General features: G+C 34.1%; 11 protein-coding genes across 11 annotated transcripts; 3 read left to right on the top strand and 8 right to left on the bottom strand.

The window, feature by feature from the left end:
• Positions 1-207: 207 nt before the first annotated feature.
• Positions 208-1,323, bottom strand: AC631_05219 (zinc-binding alcohol dehydrogenase family protein; the record flags this gene model as incomplete). The annotated part of the gene is made up of 1 exon (XM_015614048.1): positions 208-1,323. The coding sequence occupies one exon, from the start codon at positions 1,321-1,323 to the stop codon at positions 208-210; it is 1,116 nt and encodes a 371-aa protein (XP_015465114.1).
• Positions 1,324-2,153: 830 nt separating this feature from the next.
• On the bottom strand, positions 2,154-3,683 carry AC631_05220 (uncharacterized protein; the record flags this gene model as incomplete). The annotated part of the gene is made up of 1 exon (XM_015614049.1): positions 2,154-3,683. The coding sequence occupies one exon, from the start codon at positions 3,681-3,683 to the stop codon at positions 2,154-2,156; it is 1,530 nt and encodes a 509-aa protein (XP_015465115.1).
• A 319-nt stretch (positions 3,684-4,002) lies between these two features.
• Positions 4,003-5,022, bottom strand: AC631_05221 (uncharacterized protein; the record flags this gene model as incomplete). Its single annotated transcript, XM_015614050.1, has 1 exon — positions 4,003-5,022. The coding sequence occupies one exon, from the start codon at positions 5,020-5,022 to the stop codon at positions 4,003-4,005; it is 1,020 nt and encodes a 339-aa protein (XP_015465116.1).
• Positions 5,023-5,197: 175 nt separating this feature from the next.
• Positions 5,198-5,866, bottom strand: AC631_05222 (uncharacterized protein; the record flags this gene model as incomplete). Its single annotated transcript, XM_015614051.1, has 1 exon — positions 5,198-5,866. One exon carries the CDS (start codon positions 5,864-5,866, stop codon positions 5,198-5,200), a length of 669 nt encoding a protein of 222 aa, XP_015465117.1.
• A 122-nt stretch (positions 5,867-5,988) lies between these two features.
• On the bottom strand, positions 5,989-6,228 carry AC631_05223 (uncharacterized protein; the record flags this gene model as incomplete). The annotated part of the gene is made up of 1 exon (XM_015614052.1): positions 5,989-6,228. The coding sequence occupies one exon, from the start codon at positions 6,226-6,228 to the stop codon at positions 5,989-5,991; it is 240 nt and encodes a 79-aa protein (XP_015465118.1).
• Positions 6,229-6,549: 321 nt separating this feature from the next.
• Positions 6,550-8,454, bottom strand: IME2 (protein kinase; the record flags this gene model as incomplete). The annotated part of the gene is made up of 1 exon (XM_015614053.1): positions 6,550-8,454. The coding sequence occupies one exon, from the start codon at positions 8,452-8,454 to the stop codon at positions 6,550-6,552; it is 1,905 nt and encodes a 634-aa protein (XP_015465119.1).
• A 473-nt stretch (positions 8,455-8,927) lies between these two features.
• Positions 8,928-10,569, bottom strand: AC631_05225 (uncharacterized protein; the record flags this gene model as incomplete). Its single annotated transcript, XM_015614054.1, has 2 exons — positions 8,928-9,648; positions 9,863-10,569. 2 exons carry the CDS (start codon positions 10,567-10,569, stop codon positions 8,928-8,930), a joined length of 1,428 nt encoding a protein of 475 aa, XP_015465120.1.
• Positions 10,570-10,711: 142 nt separating this feature from the next.
• Positions 10,712-12,271, top strand: AC631_05226 (uncharacterized protein; the record flags this gene model as incomplete). The annotated part of the gene is made up of 1 exon (XM_015614055.1): positions 10,712-12,271. The coding sequence occupies one exon, from the start codon at positions 10,712-10,714 to the stop codon at positions 12,269-12,271; it is 1,560 nt and encodes a 519-aa protein (XP_015465121.1).
• Positions 12,272-13,084: 813 nt separating this feature from the next.
• Positions 13,085-13,843, top strand: AC631_05227 (SDR family oxidoreductase; the record flags this gene model as incomplete). Its single annotated transcript, XM_015614056.1, has 1 exon — positions 13,085-13,843. One exon carries the CDS (start codon positions 13,085-13,087, stop codon positions 13,841-13,843), a length of 759 nt encoding a protein of 252 aa, XP_015465122.1.
• A 571-nt stretch (positions 13,844-14,414) lies between these two features.
• Positions 14,415-16,373, bottom strand: AC631_05228 (Zn(II)2Cys6 transcription factor; the record flags this gene model as incomplete). The annotated part of the gene is made up of 1 exon (XM_015614057.1): positions 14,415-16,373. One exon carries the CDS (start codon positions 16,371-16,373, stop codon positions 14,415-14,417), a length of 1,959 nt encoding a protein of 652 aa, XP_015465123.1.
• A 554-nt stretch (positions 16,374-16,927) lies between these two features.
• On the top strand, positions 16,928-18,061 carry AC631_05229 (uncharacterized protein; the record flags this gene model as incomplete). The annotated part of the gene is made up of 1 exon (XM_015614058.1): positions 16,928-18,061. A coding segment is annotated over one exon (1,134 nt), but the record flags the coding sequence as incomplete, so codon positions are not given.
• Between the last annotated feature and the right edge of the window lie 7 nt (positions 18,062-18,068).

Here is an 18,068-nt window from a genome sequence, read left to right on the forward strand (position 1 = left end):
AAAACTTTTATCAGATAGTTATTTAACATAAAATAGGCTTGGATCTTAGATTCATGAATGAAACTCAACATTGATAGAATAAATATATAAATTCTTTGGTAGTAGCTATTATAGAAATTATTATTTACCTATTAAAGAAATCCATATAAATCAATTACTGAATATTATAAAGCTTAAGTGAAATTTTTAAATTAAATCGACTGTAAGCTAAGCAGTAGATCTAAAAACAATCTTTTGGCCCTTAATTTTATTCTCTCTTAACAAGTCCAAAGCTTCATTAGCGGATTCTAAACCAGGCTTCAAAACTTTCAAATCAGCGTGTTTTATCTTTGAGATATAGGGGGGAAGAATATTATACCAGAATTCATTGTAAGCGTCCACTAATTCCATATCTGGAGGAATAATTAAACCGTCTAGGTTCATTTCTGTGCCATCTACAAGAAACACTAATGTAGAGCTTGACTTGATTTTTCTTGACGGGTCCATCTTAGATTCATCCAATTTCAAGAAAAGCAAGTTGTCAATAGCGACTTCTTTGGTATCGGCAGTAGCATCATAAACAGATTGGAAGGTCTGTATATCTGAAACAGTATCTAAAGCATAGTGAATACTAGAACCTCCAACTTTCTTTATTTGCTTAACAACATTAGAATCATGGTAATCAAATACTTCATCGGCACCCAATGATCTTAAGAAGTCATGATGATCGGGGGCTGCAGTGGTAATAACCTTCAAACCATACACGAGGCTGGCTATTTGAATGGCTAAAATTCCTGTCGCTGTAGCTCCACCCCAAATTAGAATGTATTTAGATGAATTGGTTTTCTTATCGGTTTTAATTCCAAGATGATAATGAAATGAAACGCCAATTGTACAAAGCCCCAACGTAACTGAAGCAGCCCCCTCGAATGTACTTATAAAGTCCGACGCATGATCTCCCTCGTCGAGAGCCTGTGAATTGAAGTTAGATTTATCATATTTAATTGTAGTATTTACATCAGCAACAACATAATCACTAAACGCCCCTCTAGTGCCTGTGAAATTTCCGTGCATAAAGGATGAAACTATATCACCAATTTCAAATCCCACAACATTAATTCCAACTTCTGCAACAAATCCACTAACATCTGAACCTGCAATTGCTCCTTCATTTCCCCAATTAACAGCAATGTGCTTCCAATCAGTAGGATTAGCTGCATATGCAACACCTTTAATCAAAATTTGATTGTCATTAATCTTTGGATATGGGATTGAAGTAACTATAGTACTTTTTCCACGTTTAAGAGCCCCCGTATGTATACAAGCATTGTTAATTACTGGCATTATTCAGTGACATTGAATTGATTTCTGTACAAATCCCTTAAGAGAAATGCTTATATGATGCGGGATTATTAGTCAGAATATCGCGAGCTTATCAATCGCAAATAATTGATACACACTTTTCAATTTGATTGAAGTTGATAGCCTATAGTTAATGAATAATATCGATTTAACAGAATTATATATAATTTAGACATAAATGTGTAAATCGATAAAAGTCTTCTACATTTCTTGAAATTCTAAGATTGTCATTTTTCCTCATTATCTTTATTTTTTGCAACTTCTCTAATGCTTAATCATAGAACATGAACTTTTCTTATAACTATCAGAAAGAAGGTCTAGTTTCTGAAATATATAGTAGAAAAGCTTCGTATCAAAAAGCATGGAACATTGAATTAATTTTGTTAATTCTCGGAAATTCTGGATTTTTGAATTTTATTGGAGAATCAATTACACCGACTCTTTTCAATTGATTCTTTACTCCAGAACCTCGAAGAAGAGTTCTTTGTTTCTATTTAAAATAGTTTGCTGTTTAGTGTAATTGAACCCTTCTTTGTATTGCAATTAAATTGTGTTACTGAATGGATAAGAATGAGTAGCATTTTTATGGTTGCGAAATTTATGAAAATTTATACAAATATCCAAAAATTATATATGTGAAATAATAAATTCATAGGCTTCTTTCATTAAAAACATTAACTTACACTTACTACGTAATGATTGCTAAAATTATTAAAAATTATATTTTCAAGCTTGAAATGCTGTCAATTATCTATAGTAAGACCGAATGTAGAAGGAAATGGAGATTTTCAGTTTATTACAAACTTTGAATCTTATTTTTTTTGTCGAATCCTATCTTTAAGAATGTGACACACAGAGGCTGCGATTATACTAGCTCCTAGCATAACTACCAACATCATATTAGAATCTCTGTATAACCTTGCTTTATCTTCTGGCCAACCTGAATATAAAGCATATGTCGCAGTAACAGAACCCAAATTTCCTAGCCCACTAACTAATGCTGCACTTACTGCGGTTCCTACGTCACCGTAAGCAGGCTGAAAGATTTCTGAAGCCCATGACATACAAATTGGTACTGTTGGTCCTAAGCCAAATCCAGCGATAAGTAAACCAGCATATTTATTCCACGAGCCATGAGCAAATGTAGTTACAAACATACCAATAATAATAATCAATGTTGCTGATGAAAACATTAATGCCCTTAAGTTTTTAAATCTATCGGCAAATGGTGTAATCAATAAAATACCACCAAGATCAAAAAGCCATATTGGTGCATAGAGCAAGGATACTTGAATGGAGGTTAAATTTGGGTTGTTTACCGCAATGATTGTGGAGCCAAAAACAGCTAACCCGAAACCGGTTCCAACGACGCCGAAGTACATTATAATCAATGGCCAAATTCTTATATCGGTGATAATCTGGACAACATCCTTCCATGTCCATTTCAACAAAACGTAACGAGATTCAATATCTTTTCTGTGTATTTCACGTTCTTCTGCGGATAATGGATGAGTAGGTGTAAAAATCTCATTATAACATTTTATTATGATGTTGCTTGATTGTGAATAATCTTTTGTTGTTTTGAATGGTCTGTCAGGAAGCCACCAGAGTAACAGAATACCGGCAGCCATAGTAATAACACCATAAACCAAATACATCCATTGCCACCCAGTATAACCACGAACACCATCCATTTTTTGAAATCCGGCACTGACAAGACCGGCCACTGCAGCAGATATTTGAGCGGCAGTAAAATAATACCCAATTCTTCTAGTCAGTCTTTCATTCGGGTACCATAATGAAACATAGTATGATAAGCCCGGCCATGTACCAGCACCAACCATACCAGACATAAATCGAATAGCTATGACACCCTTGTTGTTATTTAAAACATGGTAGCAAGTATAAACCAATCCCACTGTGATAACTATTCGTGCTAGCCATGACTGAGGGCTTACCCTTGTCATAATTAAGTTCATTGGAACATCAAATATAATATAACCAACATAGTATAATGCCGAAGCGGTAGAAGTGTCCTTAGAACTTAAACCTAACTGTTGTATCAAAGAATGACCCTGTTCAGAATTCATAGTCAATGTTAATCCATAAGAGTTTGAGCCGAATGAGGTCAAGAAATATAAACACCATAATGCTGGAATAATTCTAAAGTCTAGCTTTCTGTATATCTTATCTAATTGCTTCTTATGTTTTTCATCATCATTTTGATCAGTACTTAATGAATATTCTTCATTGTCAAGATTTTGAAAGCTATCTTGACTTGACTTTTGGATCTTTGCAAATGTATCCTGTTCGCTATGAAGTGACTCTACAGTTGATACCATTAGGAGCAATTAGTTATTAATTAGTTATTAATTCGAAATGTACTTGTGGGAATTTCAAGCTCTTTATATATTTTTAGAGTAATACAGGTATAATTTGTTGGTTTCCCAAATTTAGCATACTCGTAATGATGATTCAATATTTTTTATGATTAATGAATCATCGTCTGCCAAAATTTTTTTGTGCGCTCTCGATGACTACGAGTCATTAACATTTACAATTCTTATCACCTATTGCTTAATGCATATACACGTACCAAGCAATTGTCAGATAAATTAACAATAGAGATAATAGTATTTGCATATATATCTATATAATTCATTATGGGAAAAATTCACTTAGTTTTTCGCTTGTTATCTCTGAAAATTCTATACTTTCATTGACACAAAAACTATGCGTTATAGAATCTTCAAGATCTCCTATTTGAAATGATAAGTTTCTATTGTGATTGCTATGGTATCTAGCTAAAATGTAGTCCTTTGTGGTATCATGAACCCAGTGGTCATTATGGGCAAAATAAGTCCAAATTCGAACATCATGCTTTGAAGATAAACTCTCGAAGAACCAGTCATTAAACTCATCATCTTTGAGAATTGTTTTCATTTCATCCTTCGCCAAATTTAAAGCCTGCTTGATAATATTCGTAGATTTGAAAATTTTCAATGCACCCATAGTTGAATTCTCTATTGATTCTTTTGTTTCTTCATTTGTAGATGTGCCTTTTTCAATTACTGTATTTTTCACCAAGTATTTGATGAATTGTTCAGGAAGAATAAAATTCATGAGAGTAGAAAAGTATACCGCAATTTGGATTACTGGTAGATAAGCAAACATTTTCGAGATAGCTTGGCCTGAATTAGATCTACCAATATCTATGATTGTTGGACAAATTAGCCCAATAAACTTTATATGCATTTTGTTCTGTAGTTCATTATCATTAATCAAGCCATGAACAACTCTTTGGGTAACATAAGATCCTACCGAATGTGATAGAAAATACAATTCTGCAGGCCTATTTTCACTCAAAATAAAATGTTTAAGAATGTCAAGTTTATGTTTTATTTGGAAATCTAAATTGTAGAAGCTGAAAGTAGAGTCATCGCTTGTAGAAATATCATCAGATTTAAACCCTGCATGAGAGATACACAATAGTTCAAGACTGGGATGTCTTTTTTGAATTAAATCCAAATAAGTGAAATAAAAATCAACCAAACCTGGGTTCCCTGGAATTAAAACCAACAATGGCCGAGAAGATAACAGGGGTTTTAGTGGCTTCTTATTATATATGGAAGTATACTTCTTGTGGGGAAATGCTTTCAAAGTCATCAATTCGGATTGCATTTTTAGTAGTTTTGCTTAATGCTAGGGATTCTCAAAAAAAGGGAACTTAATTGACGCGGCATATATTGCTTAAAAAGATTCTAAATATCATAAAATTTATAAACAAGATATATATAATAGCTACAAACCACGATGTCTTTTGGAATATGGGACATCACAATTTGTATGCTAATTGCTATTTATTTGAAATGTTGAATTGAAAATGATTAGTTTTTGCTTTTACATCTTTGCCTATGGAGTCTGAATTATGGATATCCCTTTCGTAATAGTGCATATTACCCTTTCTATCTAAGACAATAACTGTCTGAGTCCTTGTACCATAAAAATTACCTACAGTAGAGCTATCAGGGAACTGATTAACAGTCTTTAGCTCTATAGGCGGAATATATATAGAATTTCTTAATTCTAGAATTGCCTCTTGTGGCGTACCATTATTGGCAACATTTCTGTCATAGGTGTCGTAGCTCAATATGTCGAAGCAACTTTCAATTAATTGATCATGTGTATAGCTAGCCTTTATTGACTTTTGGATCGCTTCTTTCAACATTTTCTGTCCCAACTTTACTTTTCTCCAAGGGTCGTTGTACAAAGAATTTGATAATCCAAATGTTTTTTGAGTTTCTATATCATCACTAATCAGTGTTTCACCATTAGTTTCAAAAATCTTCCCTACATCACCCCTATTACTCAAAATGTTCAAAGGCTCTATGTTTCCTGTACTTTCGTTTATCTTTAGTTTACCGTACAATATAGAAAACCCACCGATTCTACTTAATACGTTATCATTCACCGTATCAAGAATTCCTAAAGGAAGATTTTGACATATTGATTTGTTTAAATTCATATACCATTCTTCATTTAATTCATCAGATATCAAATATTGTATTGGGAGTATTCCTCGGGATATTTCACTTATCTGATCTAAAATGCAAGTTAATAATAAGTTCGGTTTACATTGATAAAAATTTACTTACCTCTATTGTTATTTTCTCGGTAGTTAACTAAAACTGCAATTTTACCATCTGTATTTACTGCAATCCAAGTTCCATGTTCTTGTCTACCTAAGTCTAGGGGTGACAATACTCTTACCCCATCATAATCTTTAAAATGTGCCCTTTCAGTGGGCCTTTTAAAATATTCATCTCGATTAGACAACAAAATAAAAGGGTAATCGGGATGTTCGATACTTGATATCAAGATACACATTCTATTATATAACTAGTCAAATACTATAAAGAGGCAATAAACTTAAAGACACATGTTTTTAGGAAATGGGCCTCTTTATGCCTGATACGACTTTGCGTGGGGTACTATACACACGACAAAATTTAAATTCTTAAGCATCATTTATTTTGCAATTTTATACAATCTAGATTGTTCGCCTATTAAACTATTTGGTACATTATATGTGGAATTCTTATAAAAATATGAGATGGTTAAAAACTTCTAATAAAAATAAATATAATTTCAATTTTGTATATGCATAATACGAACGTTAAGAAGAGATTATCACCTACTCTAATGTTTTCAACATTTAATCCCATGACTACTTCCGAATGATATATCTGCTATTATACCAAACTCGTCTTCAAGTGGCTCCTTTAAAGCTGCTAAATTATTTGAAAAGTACTGTTCGGTATTATTATTATTATTATTATTATTATTATTATTGGTAATATCGAGATTATTGAACCCTTCCCAAGAGTAATCATGGTCGTTTTTTGAGTAGGTGTTTTCACTATCATATTCGGTTATTATTGCATCGCCTTCATTATTAGAGTAATTTAAATCATAGAAATTAAAGCTCTCATTGCAGTACTCTTCTGCAAGTTCTGGGGGAGTATTATTTATACCTCGGGGTGTTATATTAGTATCATCCTCGGGACCCTTGATGCGTCTATCTTCAAAATCAAGCACGTCTCCACGAGTGTCAGAATTACCGGCTTGCTTGCCTATATATTCCTTCATAAATTCCTTTTCATATCCGTCATCAAAATCATCATGTATCTGGAATTCAGTCTTCAGCATGACATTGTTTTTTGTTTGACTAAATGAATTATTGCAATAATTCTCATTATTGTACTGTGGAACATTCAAAGTACGGGATTCAAAGCTTGAGCTGTTCTTTATGCGCTTTTTGCTATTGAAGTCATTTAATGACATCTTATATGGCTGTATCCCTGAAAACTGCTGAAACGGGCTGTTTACTTCCTTCAAAGGAGTTGGCCTTGCAAGCTTGTTACTTGGTCTTTCGGGGTCTTTATATGATTTTGAAACGGAAGTATTCTTAAAATATGACATAGCACAAATAGTATCAACATCAGCCCTTACATCGGGATTCCAAGTGAGGCATGCTTTGACAACTTCACCTAATTCTGAAACTGAATCAGGTATAAGGTTGCATAGTTGTACGCCATCGGTGTAGGGTAAACTGAACCCTAATCTAGACGATAATAATTGAGCCTCTTTCCAATAGCCACCTAAAGGCGCATAATAATGTCTTTTATACAGATGCGTACCAAAGCTAGGAAGCGTAGGACTTCCGAGTACTTCTAGGACTCTCCAGATCTGATCAACTTCACTAGCTCCAGGAAACAATGGTATGAAATTGGCTACCTCGACGGCAATTGTGCCAAAAGCCCACATATCAACAGGCTTGGAATACCACATTCTTCTTAGTAAAATTTCGGGTGAACGATACCATCTTGTAGCAACGTAAGAAGTGTACTTGCAAAGATTGCCTATATGGCGTGCTAGGCCATAGTCAGCGAGCTTTAAAACATAATTATCTCCTCTCCGACTGGGTGGAATGTTCTCTCTTGATCCATAATATTGCAGCGTAGGCATAATAAGAATGTTTTCTGGTTTTACATCCCGGTGGAAATAATCATGCTTGTGAATATGACGAATAGCTTCCAAAAGCTGTGTTAAAACACTTTTCAAGGTTGCCGGGGAAAACTTAATCCTCTTTCTAGCTCTCATTAACTGGTACAAATTCTGGTTCATCGACTCCATTACAATATGGAGAGAGAATTGCTTGTTATCAATGAACATATCATATATCTGTACCAAGCTAGGATGAGAGGGAATGCATAGAATAAATTTGACTTCTTTAAGGCTTGTTGCTTCATCTAAAGTACGAAGTGGGGTCTTCATAGTTTTAATTGCAACCAAGCAACTGAGATGAGCATCTGATTCTGTCAAAGGATCAATAAGTGTTCCCTTTTTCTTTATGTCTACCTTCAAAAGAGTAGCTTTGTCTTGCTTGTACTTGGCCAAAACGACAGACCCAAAACTTCCATTACCAAGATTACTTATGTCTTGATAATTTTCCCCATACGACTTTAATGGAATTGAACTAGGGGGATTATTGATATCTGGTGGAATTATAGGTTTTTCAACAACTGGAATGTTGGAGGTGACTTTCTCCATCATAATTTTCAAAAGGCGGCTAATAATTTTAATTTGGTTTATCACAATTATAATATAAAATTAGGGTATATAGGTTGACCTAAATATAATAATAATATAATTTTCTTGAGTATATGAAACTATGAAACTATTTGAGGTTTGTGAACTGACAATCAAGTAAAACATAAGAAAACAATTATTGTTAGAACAATTTATACTTTTTTATAAGTTTGATATCCACAAACGAATTTTTGCAACACTTTTCTGACCGAGCATCATCTGTCCCCATTTCTTAAACATATTTTACATGATATATAACAAAAGTTACAAACATAAGAAAAATATCAAATACGTTGTCAAAGCTCTACGAGTCATTACGGAAGATAATATATTCATTAATCTTTGGTCTATGAGTAATTATTTAATGTTTCTTTTTCATTCTTTTTTATTGCATTCTTTGTAATCATATTTTTTTAATCGGGTAAAATTAATCATTAGAATTCTATAAAATCGTTGTTTTCTTGTAAGTCATCAGTTTCACTTTCATAGGAGTCAGAACCAGAATTATTTTCTCTTTCTTGTTCACTATCTGAATCCAAATGGATCATGAACTCTGAGTTTTCTTTAAATGTATTTTTATTTGCTTCATTTTTCACAGTGTTGGTTGATTCAGATCCATCATTGTCAATGTATATATCGTATTTGCCATCTCTGCTAGTCTCAAATAACGAGGAAGGGTCTATAGTGTAACTATTAATAATTTGGGGTGTTTGGTCATTATCTTCGGAATCACTCTCAATAAGAACCTCTGTATCAGGCTGCAGCTTATCTTTTGATAGCATCAGCCTTTGGGTACTCAAAGTTGCAGAATGAGCTAAAGTACATGACTTACCTCTAGGACAATTGCCGATTTCTTGAAAATCAGGGCAAACAAACAAATGCATGAATGGACATTTTCTTCCACGGGAACAAGACCCACCAATAGCAAAAGGTCGACAGACCCAAATTTCATAGTTAGGCTTGTCGTAGTTCTTCGGCAAAACATGTTCATATGTGCATTGTGGATTGACACACTTATTTTCTAAGAAATAGCGGCAAAGAGGTGTATTATATTGGGATGGAGAGTGAGATAATAAGCAGTTTTTATTATGGCAATTATTCGATAAATATTGACGGCACAACTTGATGTAGTTTTGATCATGTTTGTATTTGCAGCTTGAACCTTTCTGACATATGCCTATTACAAGTTGAAAGGTTCGAAAGAACGTAGTGATTAATTAGTATCCAAAGTTGTGAATTTTACTCGAAAATTAAGTATAAAGAAAAAAAAATACTCACCTGTTCTGGTAAAATAACGGCATTGATCACTGGGTATTCTAGTTAGAGTTAGTATTGAATAAGAATAATAAAAAAATTAATAATAACATACCTGCCACGACGAGGAGTCTGGTTTTTTAAATCACCGTTTATCTTTCTAGTGTAAGTTTTATTATTCCACACAATAGTTTTTGGTTTTTCACCCGTAGGTATTGTCAAAAGAACTAAGTCATCGCCATTATTGGTTACAGCAAAAGTATCGCCATCAACTTTTACTCGATCGTAACTATCTGTTTTACTTTGGTTTTTAAAAACTCTAGTTCTGATGGCATTAGCCTTCTTCTTTTGTTTAATCTGGTCTTGCATTTGTTTAGCATTCTCACTACGTTGTATTATCTTGATTTTATCTTTCTCGTATACCTCTGAATTTACTAATGACATTCCACTTTTCGATATAGATGAAACGTATTTTGGCTCAGTTACATTGGATTCATCATTTTGCGAGCTTTCTATATCTTTATCGTTAGTAATGTTGTTGTTGAATACAACACTCATATTTCGATGCATATTTCCCCTACGACTATTGCTATATCCCCCAACGTATGGATAATTATTATGCCTGCCTTTAAATCCACCTCTGTATCCATTTCTGAATCCACCTCTATTCACATTCACATTACCATAATAATGCCCATCATAACCCGTTGCTAGCGGGCCAGGCATACTTTTTTCTTGTTTCTTTTCATTTATTGCCTTCTTTAATGCAGCTATTTCTGCATATTTGGCTTTTAATTCATCCGAGTCTGGTACTGAAGACATTGCACGGTAACAATAAAATATAGAATGATGCCTCTGATCAATCAAAAAAAATATGAAGGATGAGATTTTCATCAGAGCGACATAACCAAATCCAATAAATCAATTTATTACATATGGAGAGCTCTCTTCTTTTAGCAATACTATGAATTATACTAAACTAAAGAGTTTTTCTGCAAATGCAATATCCAATATCCTACCTGTTGATCATGAAACGTGCAGCGAATTGGTTGATTATGCTTTAACATTGCAGACAGACCATGAAATACAATCTCACTTTTTAAACTTGTTAGGTGAAAGTGATGAAACTTTAGCATTCTTAACTAAGTTTATGGCTTTAAAGAAAGAAGCCGATGATTCGTCTAAGCAGATGAATAACATGAAAAACAAAAGTGCTAAGGCTAAGAAAGAATCTACAGAAATGCCACCGGCAAACAACACCAAGAAAAATCATAAAGCATGGACTTCACCGTCTGAATCTGTAGAACATCAACAAAAAGGACGATTAGAAAATAATAAAACTTCAAAGACTACGTCTCAGTTACTAGATTTAAGGTCACCTTCGCCCGTGGTAAAACCAAGTAAAAGTTCTAAGAAGAAGAGACTTGACAACTTGCAAGATATTGAAGCAGTCTTGAATGATTTAGAAATAGCATCCAGGGATGATATTGATATGGAATCTTCAAGTGTAATTAAAAGGAAGTGTAATTGCATGGGTAGAAGACACCCGTTATTCGAGGTAGCACCTAATTGTTTAAATTGTGGTAAAATTATTTGCGCCAAGGAAGGTCTACAACCTTGCTCATTCTGTGGAAAGGAGTTGTTATCATTCAAAGACAAATGGGAAATAATAAATTTATTGAGAGAAGAGAAGACTAATATTGAAAGCAAACAAGATCCTTCAAGAAGCAAAAGTTCACAAGACTATACCCCAACGTCTCATTCCAAAAATAAGAACAAAAAAATTGTTGTCACCTTAAATGCCGGAGAAAACCTTTGGAGGGCCCAGGATACAGCATTAAAAAAAATGGAGTCCGACAAGAAAAGGGATCAGGAGTTATTAGAGAAAATAAAAAAAGAAAGAGAGGAGATTGCACAGCAAGCGAAGGAATTACAGCATTATGAAGAAACAAGCAAAATAAATCCTGAACTAGTGAAAGCACAGGAAAGACTAGAAACATTACTTGCATTCCAAGCCACTGGAGCAGAAAGAACTAAGATCATTGATAATGCTTCAGACTTCGAAATGCCAAATTCAAATAGTGGAAACATGTGGTTGTCACCGATGGAGAGAGCATTGCATTTAAAGAAACAACAAAAGCAACTTCGCAAGAATGATGGGATCAAGAAAGCAAGGTCGGGTAGAGGTAATAAAACTGTTGAAATGGTTATAAAGGATGGAAAAGTCACCATGGTTGAGAAGCAAGCAGGAGGGTCAATGAAGGATGACGATGAAAGCGAGGACGAAGAGATTATAGGTTTAGAAAATAAGGTCAAAGAAAGTAAAAGTGAAAATGAAAATGCATCTTCCAAGAACATTTGGGATTATAATAAATACAACAATAGATGGGAAAAGCCACTTTACATACCTTCGGAAAATGACTTTCCAAAAATACAGAATACTGATCAACAAACATATAAGCCTCGAGTACAGTTTTCTAATGATGCCGAGGAGAATGAACTTCTTATCACATTGCCTTCTTAGAATTAATATCTATAGAGAAATATATATTAACGTGATTTCTGTATAGAACATTTTTTCAAGTACGAGCAGATAGAAATCAAATAGCCACCTTTGCGCATTTGGTAATATTACGAACAATTCCCGTTGCTAAAGGTATGAAAATGCTGTATTATGTCAATGCATGATTTGACTTGTTTATAGTTTAAATATTATCAGATAATTACATGTACAACTGAACTGGCTCAGTTCTTTCTAAATCCATTGAATGCAACTGGCTGCAGTAACTAAGGCGTAGAGCTCGTAATCAAAAAGTTCGCGCCTTCAACGGTTTCTCTGGACATCCCAAACTCGTATTTTGTCAAGACCAGACTATATAATATGTTTTGGTGCTTAAACCTACTCCTGTTGTTCTGTTATGGATTAGCTTTTTGAAGCTTAGCACGACTTGTAGATATGGACTCAGTAGTGTAACCATAATATTGAGAAGCAGTGGTAATAGACCTTAATTATGTACACTTAGGTTTGATGTAGCGAGGTCAATAATAGACTCGTTAATGGATGAGCAGCTCTATATTAACGTCGTCTAATTAAGACTATGTAATTGCTTTGCTAATGCAAATTCACGTAGAATCAAAAATTATTGTCTTGTCACCCGCCATGAAATTTTTGCTCGTAATTTATTTTATATAGAGTATTTGATACCCTCTAGCTCGGAATTTAGTTATTTCTACCGATGGTTCTCGGTCTGAATTACGAACTTCTGGGTATATAATCTGTTGAATTCACCATATATCAACAATATTTGAACACCAGAAGAATTTAAGATATCATATTATGGGCGATTCAACAACATTCTTTATTTCTGGGGGAAACAAGGGAATTGGATTTGCTCTTGTTAAGAACCTTAGTGACAATGAATCTAACATTGTGATTGCATCTGCAAGAAATCCGGAGGCAGCTACTGAACTTAAAAGTTTAGCAGAGATGAAGAAAAATGTCCACGTTGTAAAGTTGGATGTGTCTTCCAAGGAAAGTACTATTAAAGCCGCAACAGAAGTCTCTAAGCTTATTGGAAAGATCGATGTTTTGATTGCGAATGCTGGGTTTGCAGATTCATTTGGAAGTGTATTGGAGACGAAGGAAGAAGCATGGGTGCAGCATTGGCAGACAAATGTTCTTGGATCTGTCTTCTTATATCAAGCATTTTATGGACTAGTAGAAAGAGGGGACAAAAAGCAAATTGTTTTCATATCGAGTGCCCTTGGATCAATTGGAGGGTATATTGGTCTCAGTGTGTCAGCATACGGGCAATCTAAAGCTGCATTGAATTATACGGTAAAGGAAATTAGTGTTGAATTAGGTGATAAGGGGTTTACGGTTGTTGCGGTTCATCCAGGACAAGTTTCCACTGATACTGGAAAACGTGGTAATGAAACTCTTATTGCTGCAAAACCTTATTTAAAGGAAATGATTGAGAATTATTCGATATCTCCTCAAGAGAGTGCTACGGCTTTGCTGGTTATTCTCAATAAGTTGAGTCCTAGCGATAATGGTAAATTTTTAAGTTATGATGGAACCGAAATCGCTTGGTAATCATTAGATACTACTATCTGTTCTATAGCTGGACTATTGTAAAGACTAATCAATGACCAGGGTTTTCTACTTAGCATATCCCCAATATCTATTTTTCTATAACAATGCCAATGTAAGAAAGTATGCCTTTATGCAATTTCTGAAATTGATCGACTTATTTTTAATTAAGTATGTTATTGAGACCCTAACAAATGCATTCAATTTATGCGTTCTTTAGATCCATGACAATAAAGAAAGATCAATATTATATGGAATGACAGCAATATTATTCGACCATTAATCCATTCCAATACTTCCTTAAATCCTTTTTCCTAAATTTCATCTGCCATCCTGTGGTTGATTCAATTTTATCTAATAAATTCAATATAATTTCATGTTCATGGTCACTACTTAATAGTTTCCCAGCAATCCATAAGGGTTGTAAGGCATTATTCCAACACCCACTAAATTAAAATGGTCAGTAAATGTGAACTTAAATGAAAGAAAAAAAGAGTAACTTACTGGTGGTTATTATGTATGCTGATTGCACATATCTGTTTTGCATGCCAAATGGTGGATTTCTGATGGTGAGCTAGGTTAGTAATTGCATAAGATAAGAAATAATTCTAATACATACAATGCATGATGAGGGCTTTATTTTGTATAGCCTTGGCTTATTCTGGGTTAACAATATTACAGCCATATGGAATAATTGGTTAGCTGAAATTGCAGGTCCATTCAAAAATAAAACTCCGGGAAATGGTTTGTCATCATAGCTCAAGATTGGTTTCAAATGAAATGGTCTATTAAGATTCCAATCTATGATTTCGTTCCATAAAAATTCCCATTCTTGTTGAAAATTTTTAGGATCTTTGGTTATCAAATTTAATACCCTAGAACATAAAAATACGATATAATTTGCATACATATCGTCATCGTTGGTTTCATTAAATAATCGTTTCAGCTCATAAATTGAACATCCCTTAGGAAGCCAACTTTCTGAAGGAATTATAGTACATTGCTCTCCAATAACCGCTGAGTTGACATCCATTCTTGCATAGCACCAAAATAATCTTTTTTCCAAATCACCACTAAAGCCATTAATATCATTGGCCTCGAATAGTGCATGACAACCTTCCAAATGATGTCGCCATTCTTTAGGGGACGAGGACATCATTTCAAAAACACACAATATAACACATGCTGATATTATTGATCTATCAATAATCTTGTTTACTGTAGGAATCAAATGCTTTAAAGATTCTTGGTATAAATTAATCGTTTTTTCTGAAGGATATTCTGGGTCTGTTTGTTCCATTTGCCTAGAAGATATAGCATAAATAGCATAAACTAAAGCTTTATTACCCTGAGCAAGATCAGCAACCGTAGTACCAAACTGATTAGAATTATCAAACATATCCAACCAAGGCGCAACTTCATATAGATAATTCTTAAATAATTCTAATTCTTCGGAGGATGATAGCTCCGTCAGAAAACTATTTAGAATGTCACTAACTTTATTATTATTGATATTAGCAGGTGATTTGACATCTAATTCTTTATTAGAATTATCTGTTGGATTAGTTAGTAGATCCTGCAAATTCTTACTGGAGTTTCTTGACAAGAAATTTGGGGCTGGTGAACATAAGATATTATTAAAATTTGCCGTCGTTGTAAAGTCATTGAGCTCTGCATTTGTAAACATGTAATCTCTCAATGTATTATGTAGATCATTATAGAGCAAAAATGGGGCCAAGGAATCCGAAGGGGAGAAAGAATACGTAGAATTACTATCAACTCTTGTTTCGGGTGAGCCATCAATGCCCGGGTTATTACAGTTATTGAAACCATTACCTTGATTTGAATCTGGGTTAAAATAAGCCTGTTTGTTTGTCGTACTTTCTATATTAGGATTACCTGTATCAAAAGGTGATGTGATAATTTTATTTTGGGTCTCAATGTTTCCATTCACTCTTTTATTCGATGGACTTTCATGAGGTGTAAACATACTATCATTATTATTTCCTCCATCGCTAGGAGATAATTTACTTGAATTTAATATTTGATTCAATGGAACTTTTTGAAGTGAGTCATTAGAATTTAACATTGGAGGAACCATATTTCTTCCAGGATTAATATTGGATGAAACGTGATCACTCGGTGGTGAGACAAGCAGTACAGATTTTGAAGAATTTGAAGCCATAGATAAAGAATTGGAATCATCATTAGAAAACAGCGAATATTTTCGAGCAGGGGATTCCACCAAATCATTAGTGGAGGCAGCTTTTTCATTAAAATTTTTAAGTAAACGATCAGCATATCTATCCAAGTTTTCTGTTTCATTATTTTGGACTATGATTCCAGATATTCCACTTACAGAATTTTTATTAAACCGTCCATTGTTCATAGGCCATTCGCAAGCTTCTGATCTTTTCATACATGTAGAACAATTTGGTTTAGTTTCGTCACATTTTTTATGCTTTTTACGGCAATTCAAGCAGCCTGTTCTGGCTCTTCTTTTACGAGGTTTTTGAATTGATGGTTCTAGCATCAATATATAATAACCAGTTTGAAAATAAGTGGTATAGACCAATGGATAATTTGACTGTAGACTGTTGTAAAACTTTACTACTCGTTATGTTTTGATAGATCTCACTAGGTTTGCATATAACCCATTTCCCCTCTTTATCAGCTACTTCCAGATTAGCCCTTTGAAATAAGAAGGTACAGCTATCTTACAAAATTTCTCATAAATGCCTTCAATCAGATTCAAAACAGTTTTCGGAATACTCCATATATATCGATAATTCAAAATAATTCAATTTGGTATATAAGTTACTTAAGTTGTTTTAGGGAATATTAGCCGCAATATACTCGCGTCTCTTATATTTTGCGGAGTCCGATACCGGTTTAGGTCGTCCTTCCGAACATTCTCCTTTAGCCTTGGAATATTATTAGCCGATAGCGCGAATGCAAGACTCGTAATGGCAATTGTTGAAAGTAGTTGCAAAACCCACAAGCATTTGATCAGAGATACTACTATATTTATAATCAAAGGATATTCCAAATCGAGGAATATTTATGAATAAATCAGCTATCATAATTATGTCTTATTCAAAACATTGGGATTATTCGAACGAAGATCTTGTTTTACTGCATTTGAAGGGCCTTTGCGCCATAAATCCTTGCTTGACATTGGTTGAAGATTCAAAGGTGATTTTTAATTCAAACTGTACATCTGATAAAGTAATTGTGGTATCAGGTGGAGGATCAGGGCATGAACCAACCCATGCCGGGTTTGTAGGAGAAGGTTTATTGGATGTTGCGATTGCAGGCAATATTTTTGCATCACCTTCAGCCAAACAAATACTTAATGGGCTTAGAGCAATTAAATCAGAAAAAGGTTACCTTTTAATTGTGAAGAATTATACTGGAGATATATTACACTTTGGTTTAGCTGCAGAAAGGGCTAAAGCCCTTGGAATGAATGTTGAACTAGTAATTGTTGCTGATGACGTTGCAGTTGGAAGAACTAAGAATGGCTTGGTGGGAAGAAGAGGACTTGCAGGGGTGATATTGGTACACAAGATTTCAGGTGCTAAATCAATTTTAGGTGCTTCATTGTCTGATATTGCACAAGTTTCTCAAAAAGTTATAGATAATATGGTTACAGTTGCTGCCAGTTTAGATCATTGCTCTGTTCCGGGAAGGGGAGATGATGATGAATTAGAACTTCTTAAGCCAAATGAAATTGAGGTTGGCATGGGAATTCACAACGAGCCGGGGGTAAAAAAGTATTCAACTATCCCTAAAATAGGAAGCCTTATTGACGAATTGCTTATATATCTATTATCTCAAGATGATAAGGAAAGAAGTTATGTGCCTTTCAATGATAATGATGAGGTTGTGTTACTAGTTAATAATTTAGGTGGTACATCGGTATTAGAGTTGTATGCAATAGGTGATATGGTACTCCAAAAACTTGCTGAAATTTATTCAATAAATCCTGTACGCACATATATCGGTGAGTTTACAACTTCGTTAAATGGTCAAGGATTTAGTATTACTCTACTTAATGCGACTAAAGCAGGTGGTTCCGAAATTGTTAGCTTACTAGATATGCCTTCAGATTCTGTCGGTTGGACCTCGAGGCTATCTCTGAAAAATCATTATAAAAGAATTGATAAAGTCAAAACTTTTGGATGTACGAATGAAAATATCACGGATTTCAAGTCAACAGTAACGT

Source organism: Debaryomyces fabryi, assembly GCF_001447935.2.
Source record: "Debaryomyces fabryi strain CBS 789 chromosome Unknown contig00182, whole genome shotgun sequence".
NCBI classification, from domain to species: Eukaryota; Fungi; Ascomycota; class Pichiomycetes; order Serinales; family Debaryomycetaceae; genus Debaryomyces; species Debaryomyces fabryi.